Source organism: Rhineura floridana, chromosome 8, assembly GCF_030035675.1.
Source record: "Rhineura floridana isolate rRhiFlo1 chromosome 8, rRhiFlo1.hap2, whole genome shotgun sequence".
Classification (NCBI taxonomy): domain Eukaryota; kingdom Metazoa; phylum Chordata; class Lepidosauria; order Squamata; family Rhineuridae; genus Rhineura; species Rhineura floridana.
In genome coordinates this window covers 56,248,819-56,272,295 of record NC_084487.1, presented here as the reverse complement: position 1 = coordinate 56,272,295, position 23,477 = coordinate 56,248,819, and the positions used below count along the sequence as shown (strand labels likewise).

At 39.0% G+C, this 23,477-nt stretch overlaps 1 protein-coding gene across 6 annotated transcripts in view; it reads right to left on the bottom strand.

Annotated features, from left to right (window-relative positions):
- CEP83 (centrosomal protein 83) overlaps nt 1-13,665 on the bottom strand; it is a 45,632-nt gene extending 31,967 nt beyond the window's left edge. Inside the window, exons 1-7 of one of the 6 annotated variants that reach the window (XM_061639562.1) lie at nt 13,566-13,665; nt 10,535-10,798; nt 6,871-7,021; nt 5,775-5,867; nt 4,699-4,830; nt 3,712-3,963; nt 1,404-1,535 (exon numbers count right to left, since the gene is read on the bottom strand). In XM_061639562.1, the coding sequence (XP_061495546.1) occupies nt 1,404-1,535; nt 3,712-3,963; nt 4,699-4,830; nt 5,775-5,867; nt 6,871-7,021; nt 10,535-10,686 (912 nt within the window). In that variant the 5' untranslated portion in view covers nt 10,687-10,798; nt 13,566-13,665. Of the gene's footprint in view, nt 1-1,403; nt 1,536-3,711; nt 3,964-4,698; nt 4,831-5,774; nt 5,868-6,870; nt 7,022-10,534; nt 10,799-12,661; nt 12,762-13,449; nt 13,544-13,565 lie in introns of those variants that run through there. The other 5 variants (XM_061639556.1, XM_061639561.1, XM_061639559.1 and 2 more) reach the window with 5 other exon arrangements.
- Between the last annotated feature and the right edge of the window lie 9,812 nt (nt 13,666-23,477).

Below are 23,477 nucleotides of genomic sequence, written 5' to 3'. Positions count from 1 at the left end.
ATATCTACGCCAAATGTTACAGTTACAGGAATAAGATCACAGTTTATCACTTCTATAATCTCTAACAGTCCTTTTGTGGTTACCCAGTTTCTGTTCTTTGTAGGATTCCTCTCAGTTACATGCTACTAAAATTGCATAGCCTACATATATATTTTAGGCTCAATCTTAACTTGCTCATTCATTTCAAATATGTCCTAGGTTATGGTATAAGCCTGCAAAATTTCAGCTAGAAGTTATACTGACTATTTGCTGCTCAATTTATACCTGGGATATTTTTTCTTCATTCAATAATTGGTGGGACCTGGATTCCTTAAAATTATCAGCATTCCTGGTCTTCTCTCCTTTAATACATAATTTCTATTTTGCTCCCATGGAAGGGAGAAAGGAGAATAAAAAGGGGAACAATTTCTCTAAGCTATTTACATGGCTGCAGGGGAAGTCCCCTGTTCTAACATAAGAAATTATTTACCAATTTATTTATTTTAGGCTCAGTAAATATTTAAAAGTCGTTTTCTGAGAACATGTCACCTGGGATTTTTCCTGGTCTAGCTTTAATGTTGCTGATCTCAGTATTCTGGTAAATATCATGTTAAAAGTGGTCCCACCAGAACATCATCAAATTTGGCAAAGTGAAATACACAATAGGAATGGAAATATTTCTATTCAGTTTACCCCTCAGTACTGTTCCTCAGGTATTACTGTTGCCTCAGTCTGTGACCCTGCACATATCTTGCTCCATGACCTCATATCTCCATGACCTCTGGCATTTTTCTATGCATTGTCCTTGACTTGGATCCAGACTAGGTAAATTGTACTTAGTTCCCACTGAAATCCAGTCATATTGACTGAAATCTCTCTACACAATTATCTTTCAGCTAGAAAACAAGCATGTGGAGGAAAAAGCTAGGCTTCAACTTTTCTCCCCACTGTCTATTTTTTTTGTGTGTGGAAAATGTTTTGTGTGAAAGCCCATTTTATCATTCAAGTCCTCAGCTGCTGGCTGAAGAAGTACAGCCCAGAAACAGTGTACTACCTCATGTAATAACTGATCCTCAGAGTTGACACTACTGGCCTAGTACTGTCTGTACTAGACCTGAGAGCTGACTAGTACTATACCAACCAACAATTCAACTTGACATAAGATAATTTCCTGCATTTACAACAGCAACAGTTCTTAAATGTGACTTGTGGATGTCATTATTGCTTTGGGGAACAGCTCCAAAGAAGAAAATGCTAGGTACGTTTTCATGCCAACAGAATAATAATTCAAACACTGAATTATGAAAAAGGGGAGGAAAAAAACAAATGGGATAAAGACAGTTTGTCTCCAAAGATACAATTAGCGATAATGTTTCCTGTAACATCTCTGAAAAAAATGGTCTGGACACCATAAAAATACTTACTTTAGTAGTCAAGGTACCAATTTCTCGTTCAGCTTTATGCAGCTTGCCTGTTAACAGCGCATTTTGCTCACTGCTCATCTGCAATTCTTTTTCAATGTGTTCAAGCTGCAGCTTAAGTGATTGTTTTTCAGCCTGAAAAATAAGAAAGGGAATTTTAAATTGCTTCAGGGAAATGATTCTTGAACTTTAGTCCTAAACCTATTTACACAAAAGTAAGATCTACCAATATCTGTGGAATTTACTTCCAATATGTATGCTTAGGATTGCAGCCTCCATAGCTTTAAGGGCCTCAAATCTTTTTGGGAGTCTCTTGGTACTATAAGAGAACACCAACGTATTTGACATTGTTTGCTTCTTTGAATAGGGATACACTCAGCCTATTCTTTGTAAAGCTATGAAATTTTAGGCAACAACAGACCCATATTTTATTTATTAAATTTCTATCTTGCTCTTCCTCCCAAAAGAGGCAAGGATGGCAAACACCAAGTAGTAAACAATATAATTATTCCCTCTAATAGGCACTCAAATCAATTGAGTTCACTATAGCTTGGAAGCTAAACGGGACCACCCCAAAATAGGGAATAGTGCATACATGCTTACGGAACTCTGAGTATGCGGAAGTATTTACTTGTAAAATTTAAAAAAAACATACACAACAACCGCTTAACAAGAATCTGTGAACTTCAGGAGTACTGATAGCAGCTGAGCCAGAACAGAAAAAAAATGGTTTAAAGAAACCAGCAGTCAGATTGTGTAAGCCTAGAGTTGAGAGTAGTTTAAACTATGGTTTAGCATCACATGTACTAGCATCAGGCTCATGTGCTCCCCCCCCTTCCTTCTCTAGCATGGCTGTGAGATCAAAAGCTTTCCCCTCCTAACATAATTATTATTGTTAACTATGGAAACATGCTAGAATATCAACCATGATTTGAAATTTAATGTTTTCCTAGCCCACAGGTAACATAAACTACAGTCTGTAGTTAGTAAATGGCATTTACTCATTGTAAATGAGTAATAGCAATTAGTTCAACACTGAAGTGAAAGCTCCTAATCTCCTCTTGACTGTGCCAGAGAAAGGAGAGGTGTGGGAGACCAAGACTTAACCAACCTCATCCCAATGCCACTTCTCTTCTGCATTATATCTGAATGCAGTCACAGAATTAAGATCTCACAGCTAAAAATACCCCCCCAAAGAAAAACAGAGAGGACAACAGGAGAAGTGTAAATTGGATCTCACCAGGCCCCTGAGAGCTTAGTGTAAGTATCTGAGAGGGAGAGGATTAGTGGGGGGTCCTCTGAGATTAAGAAGCACCTCCACTGCACTAACTAGGGCTGGTTCAGTAACCCAAAAGACATCCCCCAGTTGCTATATAGCTATAAAATGCTCAGGTTTGGGGCTGGCAATCTTCTAGCAGTATGTAGCACAACAGCAGAAGGTGGGAAAGGGGAATGCCCTCTTTCCCTCTCCCTTACCTGCTAGACCTGAACAGGACCAGAAGACTCCTGTACCAGACTGTCTCAAGCTGCAAACAGTTTATAGAAACTATCCCAGAGAGGGGAGATTAGGAAAGGGAGATGTTTAAAAAATCTTCTTGCACTATACAAGGATGTTACATAAGGAAGGAAAGATAAAGAACACTTTTTCATTTTCACACTCTCAAGACGGCCCACTCATCTATAAAAGATCTAGAAAATGCTGAGGTTGGGAGCTGTTAATTAACTCCACGCGCAAGACCTCTAGCATTATATATTACAGCACGGAAGATTGGAAAGAACAAATGTTATTTTTCTCTTCTACCCTCTTAAAACTCACTCCACCCCACCCCAGTATCAGTATGTCTAAACAGCTCTACAAGATAGTGTTCCTGGACCCACTTGTACAATTCTAATTGCTTATCAAATGTTATTTTGTACCTTAGCATACAAATTAACATATACAATTATGTATTATTATTTCCAGAGACAGGTATGTTTATCAGAGACTAGAATATTCTTCCACTTTGAATCTTGTACAAAACAGTCATCAACAAAACATTAGACTACACAGCAACTATTGCAAATATCATGATTCAAAAAGCTTTGTAGATAAATATTTCATTTACATTTTTGCACTACTCTGCAAGAAAGCAATCCTATCTGCTATCAAGGGAGCTGGTGTGTGTGTATCTGATTGGAGAAATACAGTAAAGTATAAGCCAGTTCACTGATGGTCTGGTGTGAGTTTAGACATAAGGCCACATTGTTTAGGTGTACACACGCAGTATACACCTTTACTACATCTTGTAGAGAGACAATTAGAATTTCTTACCTCTAGGGATCTCATTGTAGCTTGCATCTCAGTTAACTGTCGAACCTGTATCCTTTGAACATTTTCTGCTTGCATACCAGAATTCTCTCTCTGGGCTCTTAGTTCTGCTACTTCTGCTTCAAAACACTTTAATTTCTGGACTAGCTGAGCCTTTTCTCTTAATAGTGCTTCCACACGCTTATTATCTCTTGAAGGATCAATATTAAGCAGCTGATTATGCAATTCTTCTTTATCTTTTCCCAGTCTTGTTATCTATTAGTGATTGAACAGAAAACAGAAAAATATAAATACACTTCCTAAAAGGGATTATTTTCACTTGGTTATGAAAAGCAGTTTGGTTAGTGACTGTGCCAAGGTATTGATCCTTGACAAGTTCAATGTCCTCCTTGTCAACTTTAAAGTTACATAAATCTTCTGCTGTCATTACTTTAGTCTTCTTGACATTCAGCTGTAGTCCTGCTTTTGTGCTTTCCTCTTTAACTGAGAGCCAGTGTGGTGTAGTGGTTAAGGTGTTGGACTACGACCTGGGAGACCAGGGTTCGAATCCCCACACAACCATGAGACTCACTGGGTGACCTTGGGCCAGTCACTGCCTCTCAGACTCAGAGAGAGGCAATGGTAAACCTCCTCTGAATACCGCTTAGCATAAAAAACCTATTCATAGGGTCGCCATAGTTGGAATCGACTTGAAAGCAGTCCATTACATTTTTTCAATTCAACAGAATGTTCACAACTGTAAGACTGCAGCCCTATATGCATTCACTTGGGAGAAAGCCCATTGAACACAGTGAGACTGACTTCAGAATAAATATGTACTGGATCATGCAATAAGTTGTATATGCTGATCATTTCCTCCAATTTCTTAAAAGTTCATGAAGCAGAAGACCTGAATTATGATGCTTCAGACAGGATTCAAATGTATTATGGTTGGTTACATTTAAAACTTTAAATTCAAATTAAATTTCTCTGGTTTCAGATCTTCCTTACCTCAGATTCATATTTTAATTTGTTCTCTTCTAAAATACGGGCATCCTCTTCTTTCTTATGCTCAAACGCTGATTTGAGGACTGTATGTTCATAGCGAAGTTGGTTATATTCTGTTCTATATTTTTCTGTTTCCTAAATTAAGAAGAACATACATGACTGAACTGTATAAAGGCGAAGAAAGAATACAAATATATGCAGAAAAAAATGAGCAAATAAGGATTTTTAGGGAACATTGGATGTAAACTGAAAACAAGTCCAACAATTGTGGATTGTTGTTAATGGCATTTTAGGCTGTATTTACAGATGCATCATATGAAATATGCTAATACTTTTCGTTGGTTTAAGCTCCAGAAGAACCAGTAGTGATTGCTGCTTCCCAGTGACTCTCATGTTGCCAGGAAGTGGAGCAAAGCCGGGATGGCCTTGACCACTGTCAAGAAAAAATCCTATTCCTTCCCTTATTGCTAGCTTCGGGCACTAAAGGTTTGTATCAGCAAACCTGTGACTCTTATGGGCCAAAAGGCTTTGCAGTGCAACAGTGTAAGATCCAACTCCAGCCCCCATATCAGAAAACAAGAGTCACTGCCCAGTTGTATTTGCATGTTAACACTAAACCATGGTTTAGCACTAAACGGATGAACCAGAATATGCCTGAGCAAAACTTTAGGCTTGCACACTTCCCCACTCCTCTCTTCTGTCCAGCCAGAGGAGGATTTTGCCAGAATTTAGTTTCATATTACAGAATCTTGTTTGCTGTTATATTCAACCAGGAATGCTGTTTTAAAATAAACTCTGCCAAGGTTCATAACAAGCCAACTTCAATCCATGTGCTGTGAAGCTCACTTTTAAAAATAACCAGAGTTTGTATTTAAATGCCATCAGAAAGAAGAGGAGAAATCATGACACCACTTGTCCGTTGAAGACAAGTAGCAATGGATAGGAAAAGATTTTTGGTTATTTTTTTTTTTTTTAAAAACTTTTTAACGATACAGCTAACTGCCTAAGAATCTTGTTTTGATACAAAAAAAGGCTTGCTATACAGCTTTCATTCTACAGAAAACTTTGTTTCTACTTACTTTTTCTTGCTTACGAAGGCTCTCTCTCAGAGGTGCTTCTACGCTACCTCGTATATCTGTTTGAAGGTTCTCCAGCTTCTGTGGAGTTAGTACCTACATGTCAGCAGAAACATATGCAGAAAAAGTAAGCAAATTATAGTTTCATCAATTGCCTCTAAGAGATTATGCTGCCACTTAAAGATTTGGCATGATTGTACTACTCCATCTCAAGATGGAAATACTCCATTATTCTGTACACTGCATGTATCCCTGAAGTAACAGAACCAGTAGCAATTAAAGAAGATACAGGACCAGTTTGGAGACTCCTATTACAAAAGGTTCACCTTACCGGGCAATGGCCAGACTGATTTCACCAAAGGAAAGTACAAACTACTAAGGCTGCAATCCAGTGCATACTTACTTGGGAATAAGTCGCATTGAATCCAATGGAGCTTACTTCTGGGAGAACGTGTTGGATTGCAGCCTAAGCCTACAGTCCTAAATTCATTTAACTGGGAGTAAGGTACATTCAACTCAATGGGGTTTACTTCTGAACAGACATGTATAGAACCGTACTGTACAATCCCTAACAAAGATCAAAGGTAGATGAATATTTGTTCAAGTAGTATACTTGGCTGCATAATAATAGATTCAGTATTGAGAGACAGCATGTAAGACTAGGACTATGGAGAGTCAGGTTCAAACTGCTCTTTGAATCTGAGCAGAGGATGCAATATGGAACGGAGATTTTCTGTACAAAGAAAAAGAAGTCACAAATTCCAATGCTTTCCACAAGCTCCTACAACTGGTGGGCTGGGACCGACCACCAGGTCATGGCCCAATCTAAGATTGGTCACAGCAGCAGCACTACCACTACCATACAAATATATAGTAAAAAATAAGAAATTGGTCCCCAACTGCATGTTTGACTTAAAAGGTGAGTCCCGGATATGAAAAGGTTGAAGACTACTAATCTAAGCAGTTCTTTGAATACCAGCCCCAGTTTAACAAGAATGTCAGAGCTAAAATGCAAAGTATGTGAATTAAGATACTGCATAAAATACTAATGTAGAAATCTGACATTCGCAAAACCAAAATGAAAGAACTATGGTCTTACCTGCTTCTTTAACTCCTCTACTTCTCTTGATTTATCCAATAATTCATCTCGGAATTCGGCAAGTAGAGCCTGAAATTTATCATGAACAGTTTGTTTTTCACGTAACAGCTGTTTGATCTCATTTTGCGATTTTGTATATTCATTCAATAACCTGCAAAAAATAAATTTTCATTTTATGTTATATTACAATGTATCCATATTTAGATTGCTCATCTATATAACATCATCTACATGCACTTTAGAAGTTGGGTCCTAGCCCAAGTTGTTGATGATCTATATACATCAGCACAGTGAAGATAACAGAGAAATAGGAGGGAAATGGAGATAGGATAAACAGGGAAACATATGAGGCTATATCAGATGTATGTTGCTGGTGGTGTTATGTGCCTTCAAGTCGACTATGACTTATGGCGACCCTATGAATCAGCAACCTCCAACAGCATCTGTTGTGAACCACCCTGTTCAGATCTTGTAAGTTCATGTCTGTGGCTTCCTTTATGGAAACAATCCATCTCTTGTTTGGTCTTCCTCTTTTTCTACTCCCTTCTGTTTTCCCCAGCATTATTATCTTTTCTAGTGATGTGTCCAAAGTATGATAACCTCAGTTTCATCATTTTAGCTTCTAATGGTAGTTCTGGTTTAATTTGTTCTAACACCCAATTATTTGTCTTGTTTGCAGTCCATGGTATGCACAAAGCTCTCCTCCAACACCACATTTCAAATGAGTTGATTTTTCTCTTATCTGCTTTTTTCACTGTCCAACTTTCACATCCATACATAGAGCTCAGGAATACCATGGTCTGAATGATCCTGACTTTAGTGTTCAGTGATACATCTTTGCATTTGAGGACCTTTTCTAGTTCTCTCTCAGCTGCCCTCCCCAGTCCTAGCCTTCTTCTGATTTCTTGACTATTGTCCCCATTTTGGTTAATGACTTTGCCAAGGTATTGATAATCCTTGACAAGTTCAACGTCCTCATTGTCAACTTTAAAGTTGCATAAATCTTCTGTTGACATTAGCCTTTTTGACGTACTTCCTGCTAGAAAGTATTTTCATACTGAAAATGCCAAAACAAAACAACAGGACACGGGTACAAAGAACAACATTTCAATATTGTGCATCTTATTGTGATTTTAAGTTGTTCTAAATTACTTTAAATTATTTATTTTAAACTAAATCAAAACAACAACAATCTTTTTAAATACACTAGCACAGCAATACAAACCCCTTTGCAATGAGTTCTGTTTGTGTGTGTGTGTGTTTGCCCCCGACAGCCTGCCAAAAGTGTGGGTGGAAGTGTCATTGGCATAATCCCTGATAGCAGCCAGTCTAAATTCCCAAAACAGAGATTTCTGGGGACAAGGCTAAACTGCCCTGTGATCCACTGCACCCTGAGCAGGCCCTGCTGCAGTCATATGATGGGATTAGGCCCTTGGGCCTGATCTCTCTGCCGGCTCCAGGCTGGCATAGTGATCTACCCACTCCTCCACCTTCTGCACTGTACGCTGAAGACCCAACTGCTCTGTAAAGCCCTACCAGTAGGAGTGGTAGATGGAGAGAGAGGATTGCTCCCTAAGAATCTGAAATCTCAATATCTCCAAAACTAAGGCCCAGTTCATAGAAGCCAACAGCACTACAAGGGCTAAATGAAATACAACTGCATAGAGGCTGCTTCATTTGGCAAGTTATTTGTGTGCTATAGCCAAGATTCACCCCCTCTAGGATGCACACCTTAACGTGCTGAGGGGGTTTGAGAGTAAAGTACTTTATATATATATAGTATATGCAAGTAAAGTAATGCTCATGATTCTACAACACAGGCTCTTACCATGTATGGAGTGAGAAATGCCTGATGTCCAAGCTGGATTTAGAAAGGTAAGAGGCACTAGAGATCATATCGCAAACATATGTTGGATAATGGAATGGACCAAGGAATTTCAGAAGAAAATCACCCTGTGCTTTATAGATTACAGCAAAGCCTTTGACTGTGTAGATCATGAACAACTATGGAATGTTTTAAAAGAAGTGGGGGTGTCACCGCATTTGATTGTCCCGATGTGCAACCTATACTCTGGACAAGAATAGGGAGAAAACAATTGGTTCCCAATCGGAAAGGGCATGAGGCAGGGGTGTATTTTATCACTCTATTTGTTTAATCTATATGCAGAACATATCATATGGAAAGTGGGATTGGACCAAGTTGAAGGAAGTGTGAAAATTGGAAGGAGAAATATCAATAATTTAAGATAGGCAGACGATACCATACTACTAGCAGAAACCAGTAACGATTTAAAATGAATGCTGATGAAAGTTAAAGAGGAAAGCACAAAAGTAGGACTACAGCCAAATGTCAAGAAGACGAAAGTAATGACAACAGAAGATTTATGTAACTTTAAAGTTGACAGTGAGGACATTGAACTTGTCAAGGATTATCAATATCTTGGCACAGTCATTAACTTAAATGGAGACAATAGTCAAGAAATCAGAAGAAGACTAGGACTGGGGAGGGCAGCTATGAGAGAACTAGAAAAGGTCCTCAAATGCAAAGACGTATCACTGAACACTAAAGTCAGAATCATTCAGACCATGGTATTCCTGATCTCTATGTATGGATGTGAAAGTTGGACAGTGGAAAAAGCAGGTAAGAGAAAAAACAACTCATTTGAAATGTGATGTTGGAGGAGAGCTTTGTGCATACCAAGGACCGCGAAAAAGACAAATGGGGTGTCAGAACAAATTAAACCAGGACTGTCACTAAAAGCTAAAATGATGAAACAGAGGTTATCATACTTTGGACACATCATGAGAAGACCTGATTCATTAGAAAAGATAATAATGCTGGGAAAAACAGAAGGGAGTAGAAAAAGAGGAAGGCCAAACAAGAGATGGATTGAGTCCATAAAGAAAGCCACAGACCTGAACTTACAAGATCTGAACAGGGTGGTTCATGACAGATGCTCTTGGAGGTCACTGATTCATAGGGTCGCCATAAGTCATAATTGACTTGAAGTCACATAACAACAATAAGCCACGCTTCAACAGAACACTCGTCATACTGGGAAAAGCAGTAAAGGTGGGCAAATAGGAGAGTTGGCTGCCGCTGCCTGAAGACGGTACCCAACAGTACACATTCCCACCCAGCCTTTCCCTCAGGAAAATCCGGGGGGTAGGTGGGGCGGAGAGAGAGAAGGATGCTATTACCTGAAGGTGCTTCATATATCTTTGGGCAGTGGTGCCTACTAACATGCCTTTTGGCCTTTTTCATGGGGTGGGCAGAGAGACCAGCCAAAAATGGTTGCCTCCTGGCTGCAACTTAATCATACAAATCCACCCGTTTTCACCAAATTCCTGCAAATCACTCCCCCTTTAAAAATGTGTAGCAGCATACTATTTGTCTGAACATTTAATAAGTTCTGCAACTAGTTTAGATTCAGAAAACGTCAAGTTGATTCCGACTTATGGGAACCCTATGAATTGGTTTTCATGAGGTTGAGAGGCAGTGACTGGCCCAAGGTCACCCAGTGAGCTTCATGACTATGTGGGGATTCGAACCCTGGTCTTCCAGGTCATAGTCCAACACCTTAACCACTACACCACACTGGCTCTCACAAACAATTCATTAAATAGCACAAAATGAAACAGAAAGAAAGCAAATGTACTATACCTTGTATGTTCTGCTTTTAGGGTTTGGTAATTAGTTTTATGGTGTTCACACCGCATCCTTTCATCATTTAACAATTTTTGCACTTCTACTTGGGAGCTAAGAACATCGCCACTTCCACACACTGGAGAAAGGACATTCGGCAAAGTGTCCATACTGACTGAATGTTAATGAGATAACAATTAGGTAAAAATGCCGTCAGCACAAGCTTGCCACTGTCACAGAGACCGCTTTCTCCCCCAACGGCATCCCTAGAGGCCAAATTACCTGTACAAACAGAAAAGCACCCAATTAGTAGTCAATGGATTCATGGTTAAAAAGGCTTTCTTTGAATTCATGTTGGAAAGCTTCATGATTTCTCTGTCTTTGCTAAGAATATATTTGTGTATTTTAATCTGATTTCATTCTCAAATCAATCACAATAAACCAAAAAAGTTAACTGGTGAAAGCACTGCATATAATTCCCCATTACCTAAACTTTTTTCTTTACTACACTGTTGAACAGTCCCTTTGGGTACAAAAGCTCTGAAGGTTTACATGTAAGTCAGTCAGACTGCCCCACATGCTGAGGAAAATGCATCCTGTTTAGTGACACATGCAACAGCCACTGTGATATTCAACACTTTGCCTGCAATGCATTTCTTGCTAAAATGTTTCCTGCCATTGCTAGCGCTAACCAACTAATCAATGGTACAAGCAGAATGATACGGCTGACTCTACTGTAAACAGATAAATTATTGTTGCTGTGACATTGATTGATTGATTTTATTATTTGATTTATATCCCGCCCTTACTCCCGGCAGGAGACATGAACTTATTAAGAAAAAAACATTAATTTTACAAAGACAAGCACTCAGGCTTTGGCACAGGATAGGCTAAAAATCCAAACAAAACAAAAACAACAAACTACTATATAGCATTGTGTGGCATGGCTTACAGCATGCTCACTACTGTGAAAATTTTGGGGATGTGATTCCCAGAAATCTTAGTCTAACCAGTAAAAATCCAAAAGATTTGCAACACAAACATTAACGTTTAAAATAAAATACAGTAATATGTGGGGAAATTCCTGTTTAAATACATAGCTAACTATCATAAGTGGTTATTTAAGTTTTATTTGTAGCATGTTGTGATTATTGGATGACATCCAGTAAGATCAACCTGACTGCACAATGAAGTTCTGCTTGCACAAATATGTGTTTTTCTTCCCATGCAGTCCCCCCAAATCTGCTCCAGAGGATTGGGAGCTCCTCTGGAGCAGACTTGGGAGAAAAGAGAGAGAGGGAGGGAAAGTATTGTTGTGCCATTGTAATTCATCCAGTTTTTAAAAAATTGCTTTCATAACTGTATTATGTTTTTCCATTGTATTTATTATTATTAACAGTCTTATAATAAGAGAAAGATATTAGGATACATATAATGGGAAAGGTGGGACAATCCTATATGGACTACAGTGACATCTTGTGGTAGGTTTTCAAATGCTTAAAATTCTTCAAGAAGTAATTTCTTCAGAGCTACTTAAATTCAGTGTAGCACTAATCATGGATCAATTGCAGGCATTTTGAAAGAATGGCAGAGCTAGAATAGTAGCCAGCATACTTTAGAAGCAACTTTGCATGTATGAATCCCTTTGACAGCTATTATTATCTGGGATGGCAATATTCCATGTTTCATCTCATTGGGACTGAAGGAATATTCTATGTTATGGCATCATAGTTTGGGGCACCCTCTCTACAGAAATCTGTTTTAGTTTATCATGGCTGTATTGATTATTTTAAAATGTATAGGCTGCTTTTCAGCCAATATGTCTCCTAACTTGCTAGCCCAGACTAAGACCGTAACTTTGGCAAAAAGAGACAATCTGATCCAGTAGAGTAGAGTATAGATGGGGATTACAAGGCTCAGTAATCAAATGCAGCCCTTCAGGCCTTTCTAACAAGGCTCCCCCACCCCTTGGCCAACCCTTCTCAAGCCCTGATTTCCACTGTCCTTGAGTGTTTTTTACTCACTGAAACTGTTCCACGAAACCACAATGCTTCTTGCTTGACTGGATAAAGGATAGAGGGATGTGTGTATAGTAGGCTTACTTACTCTCACTCAAAGCTAAAATTCACTCATTGTTCTGCTCACCTTTGCCTCTGGCCCCATTCACCAATGGCATGTGGCCCCCAGAAGTCTGCCCAGAAGAAAATGTAGTCCTTGGACTAAAAGAGCTTCCTTAACTCTGGGCATCAGAATTGAACCAGGGAGATCCAAGGTTAAATCTTAGTGATGAAGCCCACGTGAGACAGTCAGTCACTCCTTATTAGCTTACTTTATAGGGCTGTTGTGAGGAAGACTAGGGGGGAGGGAGAGAGACAGCTCCAAGTGAAGAATAGATCACATTCACACCATACACTTATTCCAATATTATTCCACTTTAAACAGTTACGGCTTCCTCCAAAGAATCCTGGGTACTATCGTTTGTGAAGGGTGTTGGGAGTTGTTAGGAGTCCCCTATTCCCCTCACAGAACTACAGTAACCAGAGTGGTTTAATAGTCAACCTCTGTTCTAGGGATTGTAGCTCTGAGGGGAATAGGGTGTCTCCTAACAACTCTCAGTACCCTTCACAAACTACATTTCCTAGGATTCTCTGGGGGAAGCCACGACTGTTTAAAGTAGAATCACAGCGTGATACAGTATGGAGTGAATGTGGTCCTAAAGTGCGTGTGAGTATAGTATATGGGCTATAAGCGGTCAGAATTGCTTCCAGCCAGTAAGGGAGGGAAGCCTGCATGCTCTCGCGGAGGAAAACAACTAATCGAATCACGAGCGAAGAAAAAGAACGGTGAGGTATCCAGGCAAACAGACATCGCCAATAGACATTACAGCACAACAGGAGCAGCCCTGCCCTACCGGCCCTTTCTTCCTCCCTTACCTGCCTGCTCAAGCGGGCATCGGTTGCCTCGGCTGTTTAAAAATGGCGCTTCAGCACCGCTAGCACCGCCCTTTAGTTTTTTCTTAAGCCCTCCCGGGACCCGTATACTCTTCTACCTTTCCATTTTCTATGTTGCAGTCTGGAACCCACCGGACAAGGTTTTCGCCAGCCCCGGAGCATCACGGGAATATGGAAGCGAGATTGCTGCGGTGGAGTTGAAACGGCGGCGGGAGGCGGCGCGCGAAAGCAAAAGTGGGTGGAGCTTATTCCGTTGCTCGTAAAACTGAGCCATTTGCGGCGGAGGGGAGCGCTCCTCGTCCGTCTTTTCCCGAAAAGTTTTATTTAGACTTCCCCTCCGGACAGAAAATAGTAGTTTATAGCAGTTAGAAAGGGTAGCGTATCTGTGATGCTAACGTATTCGTATGCCTAGTTTATTAGAAGGGCATTCCATTGAATTCAGCAGACTTTCTTTCGAGTAAACGTCCATAGATGTGTAATATAATCTATGAGTACTGAGAGAACTTGGGATTGTTTCAATTATTAATTTAAAATATTTGAAACTGCATTTAAAGGTAAAAAGCGTCTCATGGTGGTTTACAATTTTTTTAAGGAAATCAAACAGTAATATATATATATATACAATACAATTAACGAAAGCAATAGCATTTAAAATGACATTCCAAATAAACGGAACAGTTAAAACCATAATTGTGAAGTATAAAACCAGTCAGCGTCAATAAAAAGGAAATTAAGAAAACCAAGATAATTTCGTAAACATGCCACGTATACTTGAGGGTCCCTTCAGAGTCGCTGTTTTGTGGGATTCAGTCATACCAGGAAATTTAGGTTTGCGCAATTAAAGCTCTTGCGCAGGAAATCCACTTTTTAAAAAATCAGGTTTTGTAGTAAGTAAAGACGGAAATGCACTAGAAAGTGCGGGATAACAGTCGCCAGGAAGTCGTGGAACTGCTCCAACAAATAACGAACGCTCAATAAATAGCGGGCATCGTATAATTATGCAAACTATATAAACAAATCCGGATGAATACTCAATAAACGGGTCATTTGAAGGTGCCCCAAAACACGCACCCACTCCAAAAAGTTTTTATTCATTCATAAATGATGTAATTCAGGCTGCAGTCATATCCATCAACTCAGTGCAGCTTACTTCTGAGTAGGAATGAAGAACAATATGCTATTCTCTCAGACTAGCTCTTATCAATGCCTATTATACAGGGTACCTCTCACAGATGTAGGAAGGAATACGAAGGGAAGGCTGTTCTCTAGTGCTGCACTTCTGTGCATCTGTACCCAAAATAATGGACTTTTGATTTAATCTGGGGAGGCAATTCTTATTATACAGCCACAAGAGTGGCTGTGTGCTACAGCCAGCATGGCTTTTTTGCATTCCGCAGTGTTAAATTGAAAATACCCCACATGCCATTCTGCTGCTTACATTGGACTCTGTGATAGCACAGAGCATGCTCAGTAGGAACCAACTGTCAAGTGTTCTAAAAGCCAGACTCACAGCTGCTTGGCTTGGCTAATCAGAGGGCCACACCCATACTAGACATTATTTCCACTTTAAACATTCATGGCTTCACCCAAAGAATCTTGGGAAGTGCAGTTTGTGAAGGGTGCTGAGAGTTGTTGGAGACTCCTATTTCCCTGATAGAGCTCCAGTGGCCAGAGTGGCTTAACAGTCAGCCCCTCTTCTGGGGATTGTAGCTCTGTGAGGGGAATAGGGCATTTCCTAGCAACTCTCAGCACCCTTCACAAGCTACACTTCCCAGGATTCTTTGGGAGATGCCATGACTCTTTAAAGTGGCATGAAGGTCTGGTGTAGATGTGGCCAGTGACAGCTTTGATTAAAATTTGGGTGGAAGAGTATGTGTGCCTGAATAAAAAGGTACGGGGGGGGGAACCCTGAAAGACAATGATACTGTTCACAATTATTTCCTTTTGGAAAGGGGCTTTTCCTCCCATCCACCCAAGGAAATGGATGGGACTGTGAAAGACCAACCCAGATTGTGTTCATGTTGACAAGTTTGTAGGACAGTGCAATATCTCAGAGAGGAGGTCAGATCTCCTGTTCCTCTGCTGCATTCACTATAGCTGCCCAATTTCCTTGCTTTTTAAAGTTTGATAGAAATAACTGTTGGCGATAGGTGTGTTCTTAAACCACAAGGGTTTTTTTGCCTATTAGTGAATGTTCTTTGAGAGGGGAAAGCAATCCAGATCCCACTTGCCTGGGAGTAAGCCTCATTGAATTCAATAGAATTCTTCTGCATAGATGTGGTTAGGATTGTGCTTTTTTAAAAAAAAAAAATTAAGTTTTCAAAATAGACCAGAATAAAAATAAGAGTGTAGCACATTATTATTCATAATACAGAAAAGTACAATCCAGGCCCACGAACACTGCATGGTAATTTCTTTTGATTAGTTTGATTAAGAAAGTTTTTAGGATTGCGCTGTTAATTCCACAAAGTGTGATGAAGCTGTAATGTGAGATAATGCATAAGAGTGAATGATGAAACATTAAAATAAGCAAATATAGTTCTTTAGAATATTTAAGAAGGGTTCTTGAAAGAAAGTTGGTCATCCCTTCAGGAGTGCCTTCCTAATTTTAAGTGGTCAGGGAAAATCAGAAAGCTGGACATTTTCAGCTTACAGCCTAACTTGTTTTCAGATCTCATGCAAAGGTCCCTGGCTATGGTCTGAAGGTGCATAAGGCCAGCTGCTGAAGCTAAGCAGGGTCAGGTCTGGCCAGTACCTGGATGGGAGACCTCCTGGGAACCATATGTAAGCCGCCTTAGGTTTCAATCATGAAAAGAAAGGCAGAGTATAAATAAAATAAATAAAGGAGGAATGCATACCATTCATCAATGTTATACTAATCAGAGATACAAATTTGTAGTTAGAATTAGTACCCCTAGAGGGTACTGTAACCACAGATATGGGAAAGAATAGCATTGTGTGTAGTTATACTGTATTTCCCCAAACATGTTAGAATAAGCAAAATGGATGCCTCCACATAATTATAGTAGGAACCAAACTGTTCACTGAGTGGTGCGTAGAGCAAAGCATTTCTCAGGAATACCAGCAGAGCTTTGAAATTGTTGGTATTTTGATCAAGTAAATTATGCATACCCAAAGAGAACCTGCCCCTGATCTTGACCTGCATAAAATGTGAGTCCCAGTCCTGTTTCTTCTGAGTTGACTAAAGAGTCTATAATTTGAAAAAGAGCATGCATCTGCAAACACACAATGAATACATGCTGGGATGGCCATATAGTGTGTGCAGTACACAAGGAACCACAGGTTCTAGGAAGCCTACCAAACTCAGAAATCTTCTTTGAAAAAGTTTAAGATTACTGATCTGAAAAAAATTAAATTGTTGTAATAATCTAATATAACTGTCAGGTCAATTAATGTTATGTATAAAATGCACGTATAGTTTATATACATTCTGAATATATGTTTTTTGTTGTTATGTGCTTTCAAGTCGATTATGACTTATGGCGACCCTATGAATCAGTGACCTCCAAGAGCATCTGTCGTGAACCACCCTGTTCAGATCTTGTAAGTTCAGGTCTGTGGCTTCCTTTATGGAATCAATCCATCTCTTGTTTGGCCTTCCTCTTTTTCTACTCCCTTCTTTTTTCCCCAGCATTATTGTCTTTTCTAGTGAATCAGGTCTTCTCATTATGTGAATATCTAATGAAATTTGTTATAATGTTTCATCTCCATTCATATAATTGGAGGTGAAACAAACTAAATTGGGAACCCGCTCCCCCCAAGATGTTTATCATAGAAGCCCCCCCCCCATGTTGCTGTGGCCAATTGTGGTCTGGTCCATGTTCAGTGTATGTCCCAATATACAGATATTTATATTTGCCTCAACAGTGAATGTTTATTTTGAAAAATGCATTACACTGAAACTTGGGCTGCTACATGCAAAGCAGCCGTCAGTTTAAAGCAGAGAGATAGGTTTAGATACTCTTACAGACTGATGCTATGCATGTTTATCTAGAAATACATGGCACTGAGGTTACTCCCAAGTATGCATGCATAGAATTTCAGCTGAAATCCCAGGGCCGGCCATATTACTATTACTACTACTACCATGTAGACTAAGGTAGCCACCTTAGGCCACAGAATCTGAGCAGCAGGGTGTGTGCTGTGTGGACAAAACTGTGCATACCATGTGGTCTACTCTACACTAAACTAAGCTAAACCTCCCAAAACCTCAAGTGCAGTGGAGGACACTCTCTCATCACCAGTGTTGAAGTAAGATTTAACTACCATTCTGGTTGACCTTTGTACATAGACTGGACGTGACATTTTATCCTTCACACCAGGCAGCAAAATGTTTTGGAGCAGTCCTGTCACCTCCATTACATTAACTGCTATGCCTGTTTCTCATATCACTGGGTGTATTTTTCTCTCTCATTTATTATTATTATGATTATTTATTAAAATATCCCACCCTTCCTCCCAGTAGAAGCCCAGGGCGGCAAACAAAAACACTAAAACACTCTAAAACATCCATTAAAATATATTAAATATTAAATATATTAAATCAAAACATCTTTAAAAACATTTTAAAACAAAACATCTTTAAAATAATCTTTTTTAAAAAGCTTTAAAAACATCTTAAAAAGCAATTCCACATGCGGACAGGGATAAGGTCTCTACTTATAAGGCTTGTTGAAAGAGGATGGTCTTCAGTAGACACCGAAAAGAGATGGTGCCTGTCTAATATTTAAGGGGAGAGAATTCCAAAGTTAGGTGCCACTACACTAAAGGTCCACTTCCTATGTTGTACAGAACAGACCTCCCAATAAGATGGTATCTGCAAGAGGCCTACCTGCAGAGCATAGTGATTGACTGGGTATATAAGGGGTAGGGTTGCCATATTCCAGTTCCACAAATCCGGGCAAGCTAATTTGCATATTATGCAAATTATTTGCATATTAATATTTGGATTATCCAGTTGTTTTGTTTTTGTGCCTAGGAATTACCACCAAAAACTGGGGAAAGATGTGAGAAATCTTTTAAAAAAAAAACATTTTCAGCCTTAAATGCCTAGACTCTAGTTTCCAACACTATGGAATGTTGATTGATTGATTAAGAGGATTTATATCCTGCCCTTCTGCTGTTAAAAACAGAGCTCAGGACAGCTTACAAATATAATAAAAACAATAAAAATGCACAATCAATATAAAAACATAATAAAAACACAAAATAGCAACAAACATAAAGTAAGTCAGGGCAGCAGTACGGTTAATCATTACATATACGATATATTTCAGAGATGTGGGTGGAGAAAAACAAGAAGCCAAAATGTTAGGAAAAGGAGTCTTTCACACTACATGCTCAGTTGTAAATACTGTTGCAGCAAGTTTTACAAGTTCCTCCAGTATTCCACTGGTGCAGGCACTCAGACATTCAAAGTATCTGTAAGTTTCTTAGGTTTTATAAAAGCAGAGCTTTGCTTAACTCAAAATTTCTTCTCCCTTTGATCAACCACATCTACACAGGTTCCACCTCCATACTCAAAATGAAACTGGGCCTGGAAGTGTGCAACAACCCCACACATACCTTGCTAATTAGATTACCAATGCCAGGATGTCTGTCTTATCGACTACTCTCCTGTGCTCCCCCACTGGGCATCATGAAAGACCCAGTCCTGGGCTCAGAAAGAAAATAAATATCTGGTCCTCTTCAAAGTACTGATAAGCCTCTTGTTTTAATTAAAATAATAAACCACTGTAAAATAGTTCCCCCTATACACATCTCACCAAGTCGGCCCGGAAGGATACCATGGCCAAGAGTATCAAAAGCCACCAAGAGATCAAGTAAGAATAACAGTGTTGCACTCCCCCTGTCTTCCTGATAAAGGTCATCCATCAGGGCAACCAAGGCCGATTCAGTCCCATAACCAGGCCTGAGCCCAGTTTGGAATGGGTCAAGATAATCCGGGCAACTACTGCCATTATGAAACTTAAAAAACCTGTCAGTTATTTATGGTGATTTGGACCATTCAAGAGATATTTTAAATAATGCCAACTAAATTTAAAAACATTTATTTTAATTTTATTTGTAAAAAGTCAGTGGCTCCTTGGGGCAGTCTCAACTGCCTTATGAAATCTACAGAGCACAATAAAGAATGCAAATACATTTATATTTACACAGTGCCACACAAAATGAAAGTGGTGTGATTACACTGTATGTTACATACACATAGACAAATTCATCATTCAATGAAAAAAGATTGTTCAGTAGACTTTTAGAGGCTTTTTCCACAGTGCCTAATTGGCATTGCTTACAAAAACAAAAGGTGGAAGGAAGGAAAAGGTCTGGGGAACAACTTAATCTGCCAAACATATGCAATAAATTAAAAATTTACATGACAGTTTAACCAGTCACCATGTAAACAGTACGTATAGTGTTTTAAAAATTCATACTGGGAAAAAAGATTCTAAACCTCAATTTGTACAATGACTCGTGCACCATGAAAGTTTCCACATGTATTTCAGGAATCTGCAATGTTTTGCCTGAAATCTATAGTCTTGTTTTTAATGCAGAATTAATTTACATGTAAACATGCTACCTGCTTAGTTCTAGTTTGCACATCCTTATTCTATAGTTGCATCATTTCATTTAAAACCAAACCAGGCAGACACAGTGCAGTATATCACTCTTAGCATTAAAATTATCTTTTTAAGAAGCTAAACAGTCTTGTAAAAGATATAAATATTTTAATTTAGAACTTAAACTGTGGATTGTTGATGTGTCAAAACTGTATATATTCAGTAGTGAAGCAGCAAGAACTAGTATAACTGAGAATTCAATAAAGTAAAAGCACCATTGTGTTCCATGAATAAGACACCATACACAGCAAAAAGAAAAAGAAAAAGATGACATAGTACATGAGAATTCACAGTTCTGTTGTGGAATAATTTTGTAGCAGTTACACCTTTTGACTCAGACCTGCATCACACATTACAGTTTTACACATACACATAAACAGTATATGAATGCAAAGACATGCATGTTTGCAAAAACAAGTATTAAAAAGATAACAGGAAGTCACAAAGGGAATGGATGGGGGAGAGTGCTAACATGTTCCAAGTAAGTGCACTCTTAATTCAGCTTGGTTCTTCAGATGCCTTCTGTGAACCTCTGCCTTATTCTGGTACACCCACAAAGACGCTGGGATTGTCTAAAGCGGCTTGCATTTGCTGTGAAGAAACCCTAAGATGCAGAACCTGAAATTCTGAGATTGATCTGGATGTGTAAAAATTTGATTAGAACCAACTGGGTTCTTCTGCCTATTAAAGTTACTGCAGTACCACCAGCCAAGTCACTAATATATTAGACTAATTATTTGATTGTGGTACCATCATTCCTATTTTAATATTTTGGAAAAGTAACTTTCTTTGAAAAGATAAAATCTGATTCACAAGGTAGCACAGATTGTTTTTATAAGAATAATTATGTGCTATTGACATCATTAGAACACTTTCCAAATAAAATGTACTCAGGATCAGGTGCAAGTCAGAATGCTTCATTTTCAATCAATTGATTCCCACTTAAGTCAAATGAAATAAATTGGCTTATGTGCTATTACTTTGACTTCAGGAGGATTGTCAGTTTTGCCAAAAAGTGTACACAGTAGAATCTCAAATTCTGTATCACATCCCTCCAACAATATGAACATTATGGCTCCTTCATTCAACTGTGTCTTTCAGTAGCACATTATGAAGTTGTAGAAGCTGTCCCTGAAAAGCTGCCCGGGGGGGGGGGGATGAAGGAAAGGCCATCTCTATTCTATGGACTGTTCTGGTCTTTACATTCTTTCAAAGCCAACACAGCAGTTTCCAGTCATGCTGGGTGAGGACTAGGGATGGATGAGAATTTTGATTCAGTTCACATTTCAAGCAGAATATTATCAAATATGCAATTTCTGAAACAATATGAGAACCAAAACAGTCATCTTCCGAAATTTGCATTTATTAGAATTTTGGGATGAGTTCGCCAACTAAACAACATTTACAAAATGCATATATTAGGGGAAAGTGTGCATAAAAATGAATACATGAGTGAAAATAACATGCAAAAAGGCATGAAATGATGAGAAATGGCCTGCAAAAATGTGTCCCTTTGTCAAAACTGCCTACAAAAATGTGTTTATTTGGAAAAATGCGCACTAAAATGGCGGAGAATTTTCATGAGGATTTTTTTTTAAAAAAAATTCACAGATCACTGTAGAAATGTAGAGAACTGAATTTAACATTGGAAAAATGAGAAACAGAGAACCGAAACAGACAGATCTTTCCATCCCTAGTGAGAACTTCCATAGGCATCAATATAACCATCCAGCAAAATTAGGGCTACCCCTAAAAGGCCTGGACAACTTTAAAATTGCTGGAGATTCTCAATAAACAGCCAAAGACCAATAGGTATCACTGCTTTTTAAGACATTCGTGTCTAAAAAGTATCCTGCCCTCTCGCTCTTCAGGCTGCCATGCACCTTTCCCTTAGCCAAGGCAGTATTGGCTATGACCGTGCCCAGCTTCTGCTTACAATCTGTACATGGTCATAAATTCTACCAGATTCCCACTTTCCATTCTTTCCCATCTCCTGGGTTGCAGAGCTAGAAGAAACCTGGTAATTTATTTCTCCAGGTACCCAGCAATCATCTGTATTCTCTGCAGTGGCTTCCCTCAAATTCTCGACTCTCTGTCCCTACATTTGGAACAGTCACATGGGTTTGAAATGGGCATGCTTAAATTTTTCACATCTTCAGCAGTTAATTTTAAGATTGGATTTAGGCTTCTGTGAACTGTGATGGCAAGATTTGACCTAACATTTTTCTGTGTCTACGTTTAATCCCTACAGGTAATGAACTGGTAATATCAAAAATCAGAGTAAAGCTAAAGAAGAACAAAGCAATCATAATGCCAAAATACAATTTAAATAACATCCCAGAAGAGCATAAAGATCAAATAAGGAAAAGATTTGAGACTTTAAACTTAGTTGACAGAGAACCAGAAGAACAATGAATTGAAGTCAGAGACATTATCAGGGAAGAATGCAACAAGGCAATACCTCTAGTTAAAAAGAGAGAAAGACCTCAATGGATGACTGAAGAAACTCTTCAAATGGTTAAAGGGGGAAGGAAAGCAAAAGCAAAAGGAGATAGAAACACTGTCAGAACCCTAAATGCAACAATACAGTGACAAGTATGTAGGGACAAAGAGAACTATTACAATAGTTATTGTATAGAAATAGAAGAGGACAACAAAAAGGGTAGAACAAGAGCCCTATTCCAAAAGATTAGAGAAATGAAAAGGAAATTTAAACCAAGAGTAGGGATGTTGAATAATCAACAGGGGAACACACTGACTGACCGAGATAAAATAAGAGGAAGATGGAAGCAATACACTGAAGAGATGCAAGGATGACAGATTCATTCATGGATGATGAAGAACCAGAAATTCTAGAATGTGAGGTGGAAGCTGCTCTTAAACTAATTGGAAGAAACAAATCACCAGGTACAGGTGGCATACCAATAGAGTTGCTACAAGCTACTGAGACTGAATCTGTCCAAAATTTGTCAACAAATATGGAAAACAAAACAATGGTCCACAGACTGGAAGTGTTCAATATACATCCCAATTCCAAAGAAGGGATTCCAGGGAATGCAGTAATTATCAAACTATTGCCTTAATATCCCATCTAAGTAAAGTAATGCTCAAGGTTCTACAGCAAAGGCTCTTCCCATATACGGAGCAAGAAATGCCAGATGTCCAAGCTGGATTTAGAAAGGGAAGAGGCACCAGAGATCATATCGCAAACATATGTTGGATAATGGAATGGACCAAGGGATTTCAGAAGGAAATCACCCTGCGCTTTATAGATTACAGCAAAGCCTTTGACTGTGTAGATCAGCCTTTCCCAACCAGTGTGCCTCCAGATGTTGTTGGACCACAATTCCCATCTTTCCTGACCATTGGCAA